General features: G+C 38.0%; 1 protein-coding gene across 5 annotated transcripts in view; it reads right to left on the bottom strand.

Moving 5' to 3' along the window:
* LOC126751973 (protein sickie) overlaps nucleotides 1–13438 on the bottom strand; it is a 474537-nt gene that overhangs the window by 153143 nt on the left and 307956 nt on the right. For all 5 annotated transcript variants that reach the window (XM_050462474.1, XM_050462475.1, XM_050462479.1 and 2 more), the window contains 3 exons: nucleotides 7405–7535; nucleotides 2375–2483; nucleotides 473–2161 (listed from right to left, as the gene is read on the bottom strand). In XM_050462474.1, coding sequence (XP_050318431.1) covers nucleotides 473–2161; nucleotides 2375–2483; nucleotides 7405–7535 — 1929 coding nt within the window. The remainder of the gene's footprint in view (nucleotides 1–472; nucleotides 2162–2374; nucleotides 2484–7404; nucleotides 7536–13438) is intronic.

Below are 13438 nucleotides of genomic sequence, written 5' to 3'. Positions count from 1 at the left end.
TCTCTGTGCGTGCTAACTTGGGCTATTATTTATGTGGTTCGAACATGAAAAAATGTGTCTTCAATTCTGCGAAGAAGGGCAACTTCGCGGACCAACCACAAGGATGACCGAAAGTGATGCGCGTGCTATGAATCATTACGAAAATTTCTACTTAAAATGTTGGCAGTGATTCAAGGCTGAAAGTGTGGTGAGCTGAAGGACAAAGATGAGAGAAATTATATACGAGTATATACATACATACCTAAGTATTTGTATAGATAGATAGTAAATTATCTGAAGTTTTTGTAAGACTTTTTGCCTTCGTTTCAATACTCAATATTCAATATTTCCCCATAATAAATTATAGTTGGTTTTAAGTTTCGCTTTGAACATATCATATATCCATATAATTTGTTTAAATGAGTTATGCAGTGATGATTTTTTGAGTATGCGTTTGAGATATAAACAAAACAAAGCATTTTTCTCGACTTACCGTTCTTCGATGGTCGTCGGCAGTTGAGTCCTCGCGCGCATCATGCTCAAGAAGTGTTTGGTATGTGCCGCCGAGCTAATACCGCCAGCCATGAGCATGCCATGATGTCCCACACTGCCACTGCCTTCCGACAAATAACCGTTATCTATGTCGTGATAGCGTCTCGCTGTTGCGGCTGCGCGTTGTGCTAGGCGTGCTGAGGCGCTCACTCTCAACGAATCGCCATCGCTGCAGTAACCTTGATTTATTTCCGCTTCCATGAAATCGGTCACATAATTGCGCGTGCCACCGCCGCGTACACCGCGCGTTGGCAGTGTCACATGCGAATTGTAGCCACGCAGTAACGGTGGCATCGGCAGCAGACTTGTCGGTTTCTTCTCCTCATAGATTGTGTCTATTCTGGAGGGTATTGTGTGGAACTTGGCGTTGGCGTGCGCGTGATGGTGTTGAAGTGCGGACGGCGAGTCAGGTGATTGTGCGTGACCGCGTAGTGGTGAGCGCTGTGGCGACGCGAGTATACCGGGACCGGCGTTGTATTCAAGTTTGCGCGCAGTTGGCGCGTTGCCGGAAGGTGATGTTGCGGATTTTGGCGGTGGCAGACGACTGTTGTTCACATATGTGGCATGGTCTTGTTGTTGTTGCTGCTGCTGCTGATTGTAATAAGCTTGCTGTTGCTGTTGATATTGCTGCTGGCGTTGTTGTTGTAGCTGCAGTTGGTGTTGCTGTTGCTGTGATATGTTTGTGGCGTTAGCGTAATATGGTGGCTTGCTGCCGGGCTCCGGTAGTATCGGCACCGGTTTCACGATATGTGGTTGATGTTGTTGCTGCTGATGCTGTTGTTGCTGTTGCTGTTGTGTTAGTTCTTTCGCTTTAGCGGTCTCACTAGATATGTTTGTATGCATGCTTGATATGTCACTCTTTTCACGCTTCATCATCTCCTGCTGCGAATTTGAGTTGCTCATGCCACGGACACGATTGTCACCGCTGCCAGCAACGCCACCCAAAGGCGATTGCAGCAATTTACTAGTGCCTTTTATGGCGGCAATTGGTTTGGGTAGACCGGTGTTGGAGCCATTGGGACTGCAAAGCCCCTTCGTGGGCGGCACTATCAATGAGGACTTTGAGTCTGACTTGGAATTCAGTGAGCCCTTGGAGGAAGATTTGATCGAATTCTTTTCGCTAACACGCGGCAGTGAGTTCTTCGCACGTCCCATTGTTGAGTTACGGCTCTCACCACTGAAGTCCTCCTTATTTAGCGAGCGCGCTGGACTCTTTTCCTTCTTGTCCAGCTTGCTGACTTTTGTCTGCTCTTTCTTCAGTTGCGCCGCCATCAGTTTGGATTGTTTGGTATTGATTTTGCTCTTGCCAGACGTTACACTGACGGCTGGTGGCTTGATTTGTGATATGTGTCCATCGTTGAGGCTCAGCGAAGAGTCCGAGCGTTCGGAGCGCGCCGATGAGAAACCCGACGATGAGGAAGTGCGCTTCGATTGCACCTGCATCTTGGTGGAGGCGGCATTAGCTGCGTTCTGTTGTTGTTGCTTCTCTTTATTGAACAACTTGAGCTTGTCAAGCATGGAGTGCTTTTGCTGTGGCAGCGTTGGTCCCATATTGCCGGCGGCGGCGGGTATGCCACTCGGTGGGGGTATACCGCTGGCGTGCGTGGCTTTAGCCGTTGGCGGGCGTAAGCTGTGGTTAGAAGTGGAGTAAGGTAGATGAAATAATAATTTATGTCAAAATTGATTAAATTGTTTATGATTAGTAATTCGTAGGAGAATTTTATAATTATCATTAAATATCATTTCAACCAAATTGCTTGATATTCTTTTTGAGTTTTGGTGTTTAAATTTTTTAGAATTTATTTATATTGTCTTAGCTAAATTATGTAAAATATTGACTCACCCATTATTATTGCCAGTTTTCAGACTTTGAATGGTATGATTAGTGGTTGGTGGACTATTTGGCCGCCCGCTATTAAAGTCAACGCCACTTTTTCCTAAACCGGGTATGGCTGTAAGTGAAAGGAAACAAGAAATTTGTTAGAAAATATTTTATGAATACCAAGAAACGTTTAATTTTTTTAATTTTAACTTTTAGATCCTTATATTAAAATTTCGGAGTATCGTTAGATTTTACGAAATTGGCCATAAGTGCTCTAGGGTCACAGTAATCTGGTGTTAAAGCGGAGTGTTAAAGCATATAAGCCCGAGAAGTCGAAGAAACCAAAATACTGTCAGTTTTCGAAGCGAAGAAACATATTTCTCGAAAGGAAGCTCAAAGTAAATTGTAAAATAATAATTATGAAGGTAATTTTGAAGAAGAAAATTTTTCTTCCCATTTCGTAGTAAGAACCATTTAGTTATCACGTTTGAAGAACTCTCTCTGAACCTTTCTTATAAATACTTATTTTTCCCTTCTAGAACTAAAAAAAATTATATAATTTTTTCTATCTTCAATTTTTCTCAATCTTCAATCTCAAATGTCTACCACGACTTACAACAACAAAGAATCTGTACAACTTTTGTCATATGTAAACTTCAACCTTAATTTACGACACTTGCCACCGCGAGTTGTCAACACCCTTTGAACAACTTTTGTCATCTCCCATATTTCTTTTCCGCTTTTGCTACGAGAGTTTTGTAGAGTCTTATATATGGAAAACGAGTGGACATTAATTTAAATTACACGCATGTGATTGCCAAGTCAGCTCCATACTTGCAAGATACAAGCGTGTTGCATTGAAAACTGATTTATGCCATCAGGACTCAGGCAAGTACAAGTCTAGCGTTCACTTGTAAAGGCGTAAGGAATTTTTTTTTACTGCCGCTGAAGCGAAACAACTGTCGGGCGAACAACAGCTTGAAGATATGCGTTAATTAATTTTCGAAACACGCGCCTACGCAATGTATTTAAGCAAGTGAGTATATAAGAGAGTGTATATATATTTATGTATGCAATTGATGCGTATGTATGTCTGCACATGTGCACTTCCCTTAGGAACAGCAAAGGAATTCGTTTTGTTTCTTCGAGAAGGGTGCGTCGATCATTCAGTTGCCACAAATCGCATGCGAGTGAAACAAATTAGTGACAAGCATAAATCAAAATCACAGCTTGATGAAGCGATAAGCTTGAAATTATTTATGAACACTTTGCGGTTTGACAAATACCAGTTTTCACTGTCATGTGAGAACTGCTTTCAGAAATTTTGTATTTGAGGAAGAAAGCATGCATTGGAAATTACTTCCTTACTTGATAGCAGCGATCACTATCTAATGAAATTTTATATGCAATCAAAAGACTTCCGTTCTTTACTTTTTTGTTACAAAAATCTTATGAAAATTTAGAATATACTGAAACCGGTTTAGTTGAATTTTTAATATATAATATTAGAAGTTAAAAATTTCTAAATTACTTTTTTTTATTTATTCAACATCTATGTAAGGGTAACAGGACTCAGGACTTAAGAGATTTGGATCTAAAATAGCAATAGTGTAACATAGTCCTTAGCGCCATTTTTGGCTTCAGTTTTTCGGGTATTCGCTTATTTCCACCAAAATTTGAACACAATCGACTTTTTCTTGTGTTATACCTGCTAACATAGACCCATGCTAATGATCTGCAGTAAAAGCATTTACTTCAGGCCCTCATAACTTGGACTATTGCTCAGATTCAGGTATACCCTTCAAGAGAAGCTTCTAAAATTTGGTTTAATAAGATAGCAGCCACCTTGAAGAGTCCTGTTGGTTATTTGAACTACCTCTTATCTTCATATGGTCATACAAGGTCTTTCATATAATTCCATTCTGTGGCGGCTTAAACCTTGTATTTCACTTCATCTGCCAGATACTGGCATAATTCATAGCTCATGTGGAAGCAGAAGCTTAATCAAATACATATATGACAAAGTTGTATACCGTGACTAGATTTATTTCAGAAATATCCCTTTAAGATCAAAACATCTCTTTTTTTGTCCGACTGAGATAAGTTTTGCATCGTTTTGACTCCTTAAAGTTGTTCTGAAGATTTTATGTTTATTAAATTATTTATATTTATGATTCAATAGCCTTTCAATGCTATTTTAGTCCTTCATAAGACATATTCATAAAACAAATCAATAACTTATTTCATAAATGTGAGTAATAAAAAATCTGTTAAGCAGCTTCAAGCTTCCGCTTCATTATAATTTTCCCTACTCTTTGAAATATAAAGATTTCGTTGATTTTTTCGACTAATTTTCGCTGATAAAAAAGCTTTCAGGGGCTTATTGGTATAGCAAAATTGCTGCAAACCACAAAAAAATTGCAGCCAGACGCATACAGACTATTCATACTAGTACGCAAAGTCGCTGACAAATTTCGGCGCAACACAACCATACAAGAACCCTTATAACCACAAAAGCGTCATCAGTACCATCAAAAGGCCATCACAAGCTCGTAAATCCTATCATTATCAAGCCCAAATTTAAAAATCCCCATGTGTGTCATTTGATATATAAGCATTCAGTGGAAAAGGTGTTAGGAATGAGGTGGGTCACAGCGTCACCAAACTTATACCAATTTTTACGCATTTACTTTACTTAACACCATAGCATAACCAGCGAAAAATCTTCCCTTGATGATATTTTCTGCGAGTTATTTATATATATATATAAATTTATCAGCCCACATACATGCTATAAGCACTTTGACTGGCTATTTTTACCCTTTTATCTATGGCTAACGCAACACTCATTGCTCACGTTCTCCTACTCCCACGCCGTTACACTCATTTACTCATACACACATTTACTTGTATCCATTCACTTGCGCCCCAACGTACTCATCATGGTTTTCGGCTTGAAGTACTATTGTCCTCATTGCTCTGTGGCTAAGCTAGTATGTCTGTCAAAGAGAAATCTCGGTCAATTTTCATGTCGTTTTTGGTCACCTCACACTCGTCCACACTTGCCTCATACGTGTATTGTATTATTATTTACACACACACATTTGCACATTAGAACTTTGCTCTTAAGATGCACATTTCTATTAATCTAGGCTTGAATCTCTAGAGAAATAAAGGAGCGGTGGGTTATCAGCTTGTTAAACGGGATTTATTTTTTTATTGTTATGGCACAAATGAAAGCTTGAAAGGATTTCCCCTTTTTATCCTGTTGCTCAAGTGCAAACAGACACCGGCCAAAACAGTTGAAACGAAGGCACAGTTTTTAGGGGTGATTTCTATGTGGGTCCAAGCATATATAATATGTGAAAGCAGCCAGTATGAGTAGTGGCTTTATTGAAAAATGTTGAGTGGATTTTTAATTAAAATTTGTGGAGCAGCTAGCAAATATTTGAAATAAACTTGAGTTGAACGAAGTTGTTTTAAACATGTTTAAGGGAGCTCTGTAAATATGAGTTCAAATTTTAAAGCGAGTTATTATTAGATATTGCTAATAAAGAGACAAGGATACTACGTTTCAACCCAAACAGTCTGTTGCTTTTATGCTGAACTTCACAAAAAGAAAATATATTGAGTAATTTTCAAAAATAATACATTCGACTTTTACTATTTTTCTATCTTAAGGTCAATATTACCATTGTCATCATCAGCGGGTTAATTGCTCACTGAAAAAGCCTTAAGGTCGATATGACCCTTGTGGTTATCAGCAGGTTAATTGCCCATTGAAAAAGTTTTATTGCTTTCACTGTAATTTGAAATTATATTGAACTCTAAAATATTTTCTTTATCAAAAACACAAAGTATCGGCCTTTTGGGAGTTTGAAGTTAACCATTACCTAAAATAACTTATTATAAATAATGTTAGTTAGAGGGTTAAGAGTTGCGAAAATGTTCTGAATGGAAAGCTTTGAATTCTCTACTGCTAAGGGTTTTAGACATATGTTTTGTACTATGGCAAACCTGATTATGCAATACTATAACAGAACGGCGATACCAGCTTTGAGTTCACTAACCGTGCTTTCAGGTCTGGTTTAGGAATAGTATAAGTGTCAGGCTACAGTGAAATCGCTGGTAACTGTAAAGCTGCTGAGCTAGTATAAAAAGGTACCTTAGACCTGTTATCACTAGATCTGGAGAACGAGCTCTTTCCTCGTGTGCTCTACCACTGGATAGCTAGGCTTCAAGGGAGTTTCGCCAGCGCTGGTTTACCTTCGGTATTCGCCCAAGACCAATCGTAGGAGATTCAAAGAGATCTTTGTTGTGGTGTTCTAAAATGTCATTATGATATTGCCCTATCAGGATTCATGCTGTATGGTTGGGAATCTTACCGGACGTCAGCTTCATTTCAATATATCCTTCTTGATAGTCCCTCGTCCGCGCTTTCTGATATCTTACCGAGATGTGAGTAGAAATTAAACGCCTGAGCAAATTGATATTGATCGCTAGGAGCATTGCTGATGAAATACAGGAATTATATATATTTTTATGGCTTCACAAAGAACTACATACAGCGGTCCAAGTGCGATCATTGGACCAGACATCAAGCTCAATATAACCTAACAGTTTCATACCACATAGTATGTTGGTTTCATTTTCAATTTGGTTTCAGTTAGTGAAAGATTCGGTGGTGGGTTCTGGAGAATGAGGCTAGTTTTGAATTCTATTTTGATCTCTATATAAATTCGAATAGTGTTATATTTCATATAAAACAAGTTCTGTAAGTTCTACTAGATTAAAATGTACGACCACATAAAGGGTAGTGGGCGAAAATGAGAACAATTTTAATTTGTAGCACAATTTGGCGGAAGAATTGAATTTTTTTCGTACTCCAAATTAATTTTTTTTGACTTTTTTGTGAACTCCTTCTGGCAATAGGGCAATAAACCAGTTTAACCTAACCTAACTTAACCTATAATTTAGTACGCACTGTACCATGATATTTAAAACACCTTAATTCGACTTAAGTGCTTTTACAATAAAATTGTTTGACTTACATGGCGTGTGATTGGGTGTCGGTGGCAGTGGTCGTACTTTGTCCGGTGGGCAGCGGCGTTGCACCATAACAGTGGCGGGAAGCGGTATGGCAGTGCCACCATTGGCCTTGGAGTAAGCGGTGGGTATTTGTCTGCAAGAAAAGGATAAAATAAAAATGTAAAATTTTGCGCAAATGAAGAATGTAACATAAATTCAAAAAGTTTTAAAATAAAATAATATGGACACCAAGTACTTTGCATATGAATACCATAAAATTGTATAAATATTTGGATATTTTAAACTTAAAAAGGTGCGCAAGCGCATGCTTTCTTTGCAATCATTTTAACAGATTGCACATAATTTCTTTGTAATTGCATATTTCCATCTTCCAGTGCAACAATCTAATTTTGCGCGAGTTTATATATATATTTATTCGAATGTATGTATGTGTCCTCGTGTGTCATACCCCATCTTATCGTTTAATCGCTTATGTAATGTGTTGCGAGTTGCTTGCTTGGCAAACACCAGCACAACAACGTTGACAGTTAAAAATTTACGACGATTTTATCACAATTCAATTCACAGTTCAACGCGGTGCGTTCGTGTTGCGTTGCGTGGCTTTGCTGGCTCAGCGCTCCGGTGCGATGCGATGCGCGCTGCTCTCCACTTGTGCTGCCAATTTGCATGCACTTCGCTGTGTGAATGCATTCATTAGCTGTAAAAATACTTATACTTATACGCTGGCATGCGGTTTCGCGCAAAAATTACGAAATTATGCAAATTTACGCTGCGAAAATGCGGCAATGCGAAAACCTGCTGCCTAATACCGCAATTACGGGCTTTTTGTTCTGAAGCGCGCTCAAGCAAAAACAATAACTAAAGCGTTTGTTGAGTAAGGGAATGTGTCAGGTTCAACAAAGGTGTGCAAAAAAGGGTTCGACAGATGTGGAGCGAAAGCGCGAAAGGTTCATATGTGCGTGTGTGTGCATAAATATGCTGTAAGGGTGTGTGCGCTGCAAATTAAAATAATTTTTGATGAAAATTAAAACTTTTACCATTACACTTTTAAAGAGGTTAATTGATTTTGCATTGCATTTGCGTCATTGCGCTGGAAATTTTTTCAACCGCGTGCCTTTGACAAAGCAAAAGTGTGGATTATTATAAGCGCGTGGTATTTATTATTGTAATGTACTTATGTATGCAATAAAATGGTAATGTTTTAACAGGAAAACACGCTGGCAGCTGCAAGAATAACTCGAAACTCGTTAACATAGTTGGTGCGGAGTTATTTTTTTGCACGAATTAAAGAAACATTAACCGCGGGTGGATGTCACAAGTGAGATTTGTGACGCAAACCGGTGAAGTGGTAATTTAAACAGCGTTTTCAACATTAAAATTTTGAGTTGTATATATTTGGAGAAGCGAAAAGTGCGGTAAATTGAACAAAGCTTCGACGAGTTTTCTCAAAGAGGCAAAAAAAACAAAAAATAGCCAGGCTCTTTTTTACAGCTGCTACTACGAAATAACAGCTGGGTGAAATCAAAACAAAAGCTGGTGACGTCTGTTATTGTTTTTTGAGAAAATGTACCATAGTATTGCATCCTTTTCACGTCAACAGAAAAAAATAACTAAAAGAACACCAAGTTTAAAATTTAATGTTAAAAAAAATTATATTTTTAGGTAAAATTTTGGATTGAAATGTTGGATACCCCTTAAATGTTCAAATGTGAGGAAAAAAAGTTTTCAATTTTACAATGTATTTGGGAGGTAGAAAGATAAGTTCATAAAAATTAATTAATTTAATTTTCACATAAATTTTGAGGTTATGTGAAAAAGATGTTCATAACCAAATTTTAGATTTTTTTTCATATCTACCACTTTTTCATATGTGACCTGGTCTACGAAAAGGGAGCTAACGTGAGAAAACTAGTTTTCTGGGAAAAGCTGTTAAAAATAATCGTCAGTTTCTCGTTATCTCATTAATTGTTCTCCTTTGTTTTGACACCTCAGCCCCCTTTCCGTAGACCAGGTCACATATAACTTTTTCCTATAGAACTCGTAGTTCTGCCAGAAATCGATATAACCCTTTTTGAACAATGTAAATTCAAACAACCTCCTCTCCTTCCTCTGCACGACTTCAGATCCCGCCTAAATTATATTAGTTAACAATCATTTTGTGACTGTGATGTTATTTCTTGCTAATTTTGTGTTGCTAAAACGGAAAACGATAATAAAAACTTTCCTAAAAGTATGAATTTTTGTATAGCAGTAAAGGGTTGTAGGGATCAAATCACCACCATTTACTAAAATAACAAAAATAGCAGTGCGAAATGGAAAATCTTTGAACTCAAATTCGCACCTCATATACCCCACAGACCTCTTAGAACATCAGTCGCAAATATCCCTTAGATTTTGAAAAGTATTATTTTTCCTTTCATTTAGATTATGTTATCTTATTTTACAAATGGACTTCCTTGTACTATGATTTATTTTATTTTTTTTTTTTGGTTTCAAAAATTATCAATCCTGGTCTATAAGTGGTTTAGTGACATTTTTAGGATGAAGCCTCTAAAACTCTAGTTTTAAATTATTTTTGGTAACGAGTATAATGTTCCACTTTTATTCAAGGCGCTTCAGGAGGTTTACCGTTACAGGCTTATTTATTAATATTTTTCATTGAAAATTTTTTCTAATATACTTCAAAAGTTTTACAATAATACGTCATTAAAATTAATAAAATTATATTACTCATGTCGCTGCAAAAAAACACAAATATTTTAATTTTTTTTACTTTAAAACCTTACCCCTCCTTAAAAAAATTTAAACCTAATATCTGAAAATTCGGTTATTTTCTAGAGAGTGCAATCATGTCCAATCTTGACCTTTCTGATTAGTTGTAAATACATAATGTTTGAATATTTCTTTCTGAAGCTTGCGACTTTCGAAGCAAAGTAAGCTACCTGGGAAACGAATAAGAAATCAAGGTTATATCAGAACTACACGAAAATGTGTCATCTATACTAAATGAAAATTTCATTAGCTGGTTAAGAATTCTACATTACTTCAAAACGGGGAAAGAAATATAAAAAAATTAAACATTTCTTAAAATTTTATTTTAATAAACTTGTTTTCATTATTAAAAAAAATTTAACATATCTTCACAATGAACGAATGAATGATTGAAAAAGCTGCTTTCGATTTGTCGACAAGAGATCGCACCAAGAAGTCACAATATTTGTCGAGAAATTCAAGCAACATTGCAACTCTTGCACATATCTGTAACTGCTCATCATTAAAATATTGAACGGTGAATGAATGCATAAATAAAATTCCCACATGAGCATTAAATACATTAAATTATGGCGAATTAGGAGACGAGGAAAGGCGAGGATACAGAAACAATATGCGAGTAGCGACTGAAAATGCGTGTGGTGCGGGTAATGAGAAATATACGTGAGCACAACAACAATCACAGAGGTGAGCAGTAAAGCAAAATCTCGACATACAAGCGCATAAATGTGGACGTGTGTGTGTTTAGTTGTGCGATACTATGTTGCCACTTGTTGTAGGACTCCAACTGATGCATTTGTTTATGTGCAGACTTTTTGCCCTCACTGTAAATAAAGCACCACATATGCTTACATGAGTGTGGTGTTATTTAATTGCATACATGTATGTATGTGTATGTGTGTGCTTGCGACTACTGCTATTTTATGTGTGCGCAGCGACTCTGCAGTAAGCGTTGCCATAAACAAATGTGACAGAATCATTACTTAGTGAGTTGCCTTTTTGGATTCCGCTCAGACGTTGGCGTTGGCAGCAAGTAGTGGCAACAACATTGATGAATGCCTGCGCAACAGCAATTGGTTGCAACGGCGACAGGAGTTGTGCTGCTGCTGACGGAAGTCAAAAATAATGTTGCATATTCACATAAATATTTTACCGTTCCTTCCTACTTCTTTTGCCAATGTTGCTACTATTGCACGGCTGCTACTTTAGACGATGGCGTCTTCTTTGTTTCGCTGCCTATCTGAAATCCTGTTCTTTTTTTTCACATTTTCCCTTTCTGGTGTGGAAGTTGTGCAATTTCACATAAATAGAAAACGTGCGGAAATGTTGAAATGTCGCTAAATGCAAATGCAACAAAATGCCAAAACACATATGCACACACACGCGTGCGTCACGAAGTGGCAGTTAGCAGGCAACGAACCATTGCAGCGCGGCTCAGTGAATCAGGAGCACACAAAAGCAGTCGAGTGTTTTCGCTTTTCGGCTGGGAGTCATGGTGCGGGAGTGGTTTCAGAAGCTTTTGCTGCTGTGGCAACAACCAACAGCACCTTTCTTTCGTCTTCATTAAATTGAAACGTTGCACGTTGGCATGCACATTTGCCGCATAAATACGCAGGCGCATGCAAATTGCGGTGACATTTATTTCATAGCGCAAAAATATTCCACGATTTGTGGCTTTGAACGAAGCCCGACGTTGCATGTTCGCATGTTCGGGGTCAAAGACATTTTTAAATGATTTGTAGCGCATTTGGCGGCAGGGAAAATGACGACGAGGTTATAATTGAATAATATACGGTTCTTTTTATTTTATTAAGGATATGTTTAGTACAGTTTATTTATAGACTTTGACGTCGAAGTTGGCTGTCGACTTTCCGGCAATCAACAGGTAAGACCTTTCATAAGAGAAGAATTAGTTTGAGCTAACCTAACCTGAAATATGATGTTTTGATATGTTCACCAAGCCTTAAAGAGTGATTATTCGAAAAATCAACGTATAAAAAACTATTATACCGAAATAGCCGAGTGTTCTTCTTCTTCTTAATTGGCTTAGACACGCTTACGCGATTATAGCTGAGTTAACAACAGCGCGCCAGTCGTTTCTTCTTTTCGCTACGTGGCGCCAATTGGATATTCCAAGCGTAGCCAAGTCCTTCTCCACCTGGTCCTTCCAACGGAGAGGAGGTCTTCCTCTTCGTCGAATACTTTCAGAGCTGGAGTGTTTTCGTCCATTCGGACAACATGACCGCGTAGTCGCTGTCTTTTAATTCGCTGAACTATGTCAATGTCGTCATATATCTTATACAGCTCATTGTTCCATCGAATGCGATATTCGCCGTGGCTAGCGCGCAAAGGGTCATAAACCTTTCGCAGAACCTTTCTCTCGAAAACTCGCAATGTCGACTCATTAGTTGTTGTCCATGCCTCTGCACCACATAGCAGGACAGGTATAATGAGTAACTTATAGAGTTTGGTTTTTGTTCGTCGAGAGAGGACTTTACTTCTCAATTGCCTACTCACTTCAAAGTAGCACCTGTTGGCAAAAGTTATTCTGCGTTGGATTTCGAGGCTGACATTGTAATTACTGTTAATACTGGTTCCAATATAGACGAAATTATCTACGACTTCGAAGTTATAACTGTCAACAGTAACGGAAGAGCCAAGCCGCGAGACCCAATTGCTTCGCTTCTTTATCCGTTCTGGAGAGAGCAGAACTAACGGCACGGTTGTTGAGGTCAATGATATCAATACCATCGACCTTAGAGAGTGTCGATTCGAATAATTAACGGTTAATCAACTGGTATACACAAATAGCCGAAAGTTATGTCTTTTTACTTTCGGATACTGATTTCTTTTAGATCGCGGATAATTCTAACCACTTTATGTAATTAGCAGAAGTAGTCACATGGCCTTCAAGACGATCTTAATATCTCTTTTGGATTGACTCAACCATTTGATTAAGGTTTTGGGTATGAAGCGTGGCAACACTGGACCCATACCAAAAGTCCAGAATGTTATTTACCTGCTTTGATCAAATTAATCATTACTGATGACTAGAGATGGGATTTTGAATATGACTTCGATAATGTCAAACAATCTAAAAATGGCGCTTAAGAAATGAGCTGACCTCGGAAAACCCTCGTAAAGTCGGTCAAAAATCAAGGTGATTCTCATCGCTTTCTTTGATTAATTTGGTGTAATTCACAATGAATACGTTCCACGCAGTCAAGTGATCAATGAGAAATTCTACTTGTCCGTTTTGAGGCG

The sequence above is a fragment of the Bactrocera neohumeralis genome, chromosome 3 (assembly GCF_024586455.1).
Source record: "Bactrocera neohumeralis isolate Rockhampton chromosome 3, APGP_CSIRO_Bneo_wtdbg2-racon-allhic-juicebox.fasta_v2, whole genome shotgun sequence".
NCBI lineage: Eukaryota > Metazoa > Arthropoda > Insecta > Diptera > Tephritidae > Bactrocera > Bactrocera neohumeralis.
This window is presented reverse-complemented; position numbering and strand designations above follow the sequence as displayed.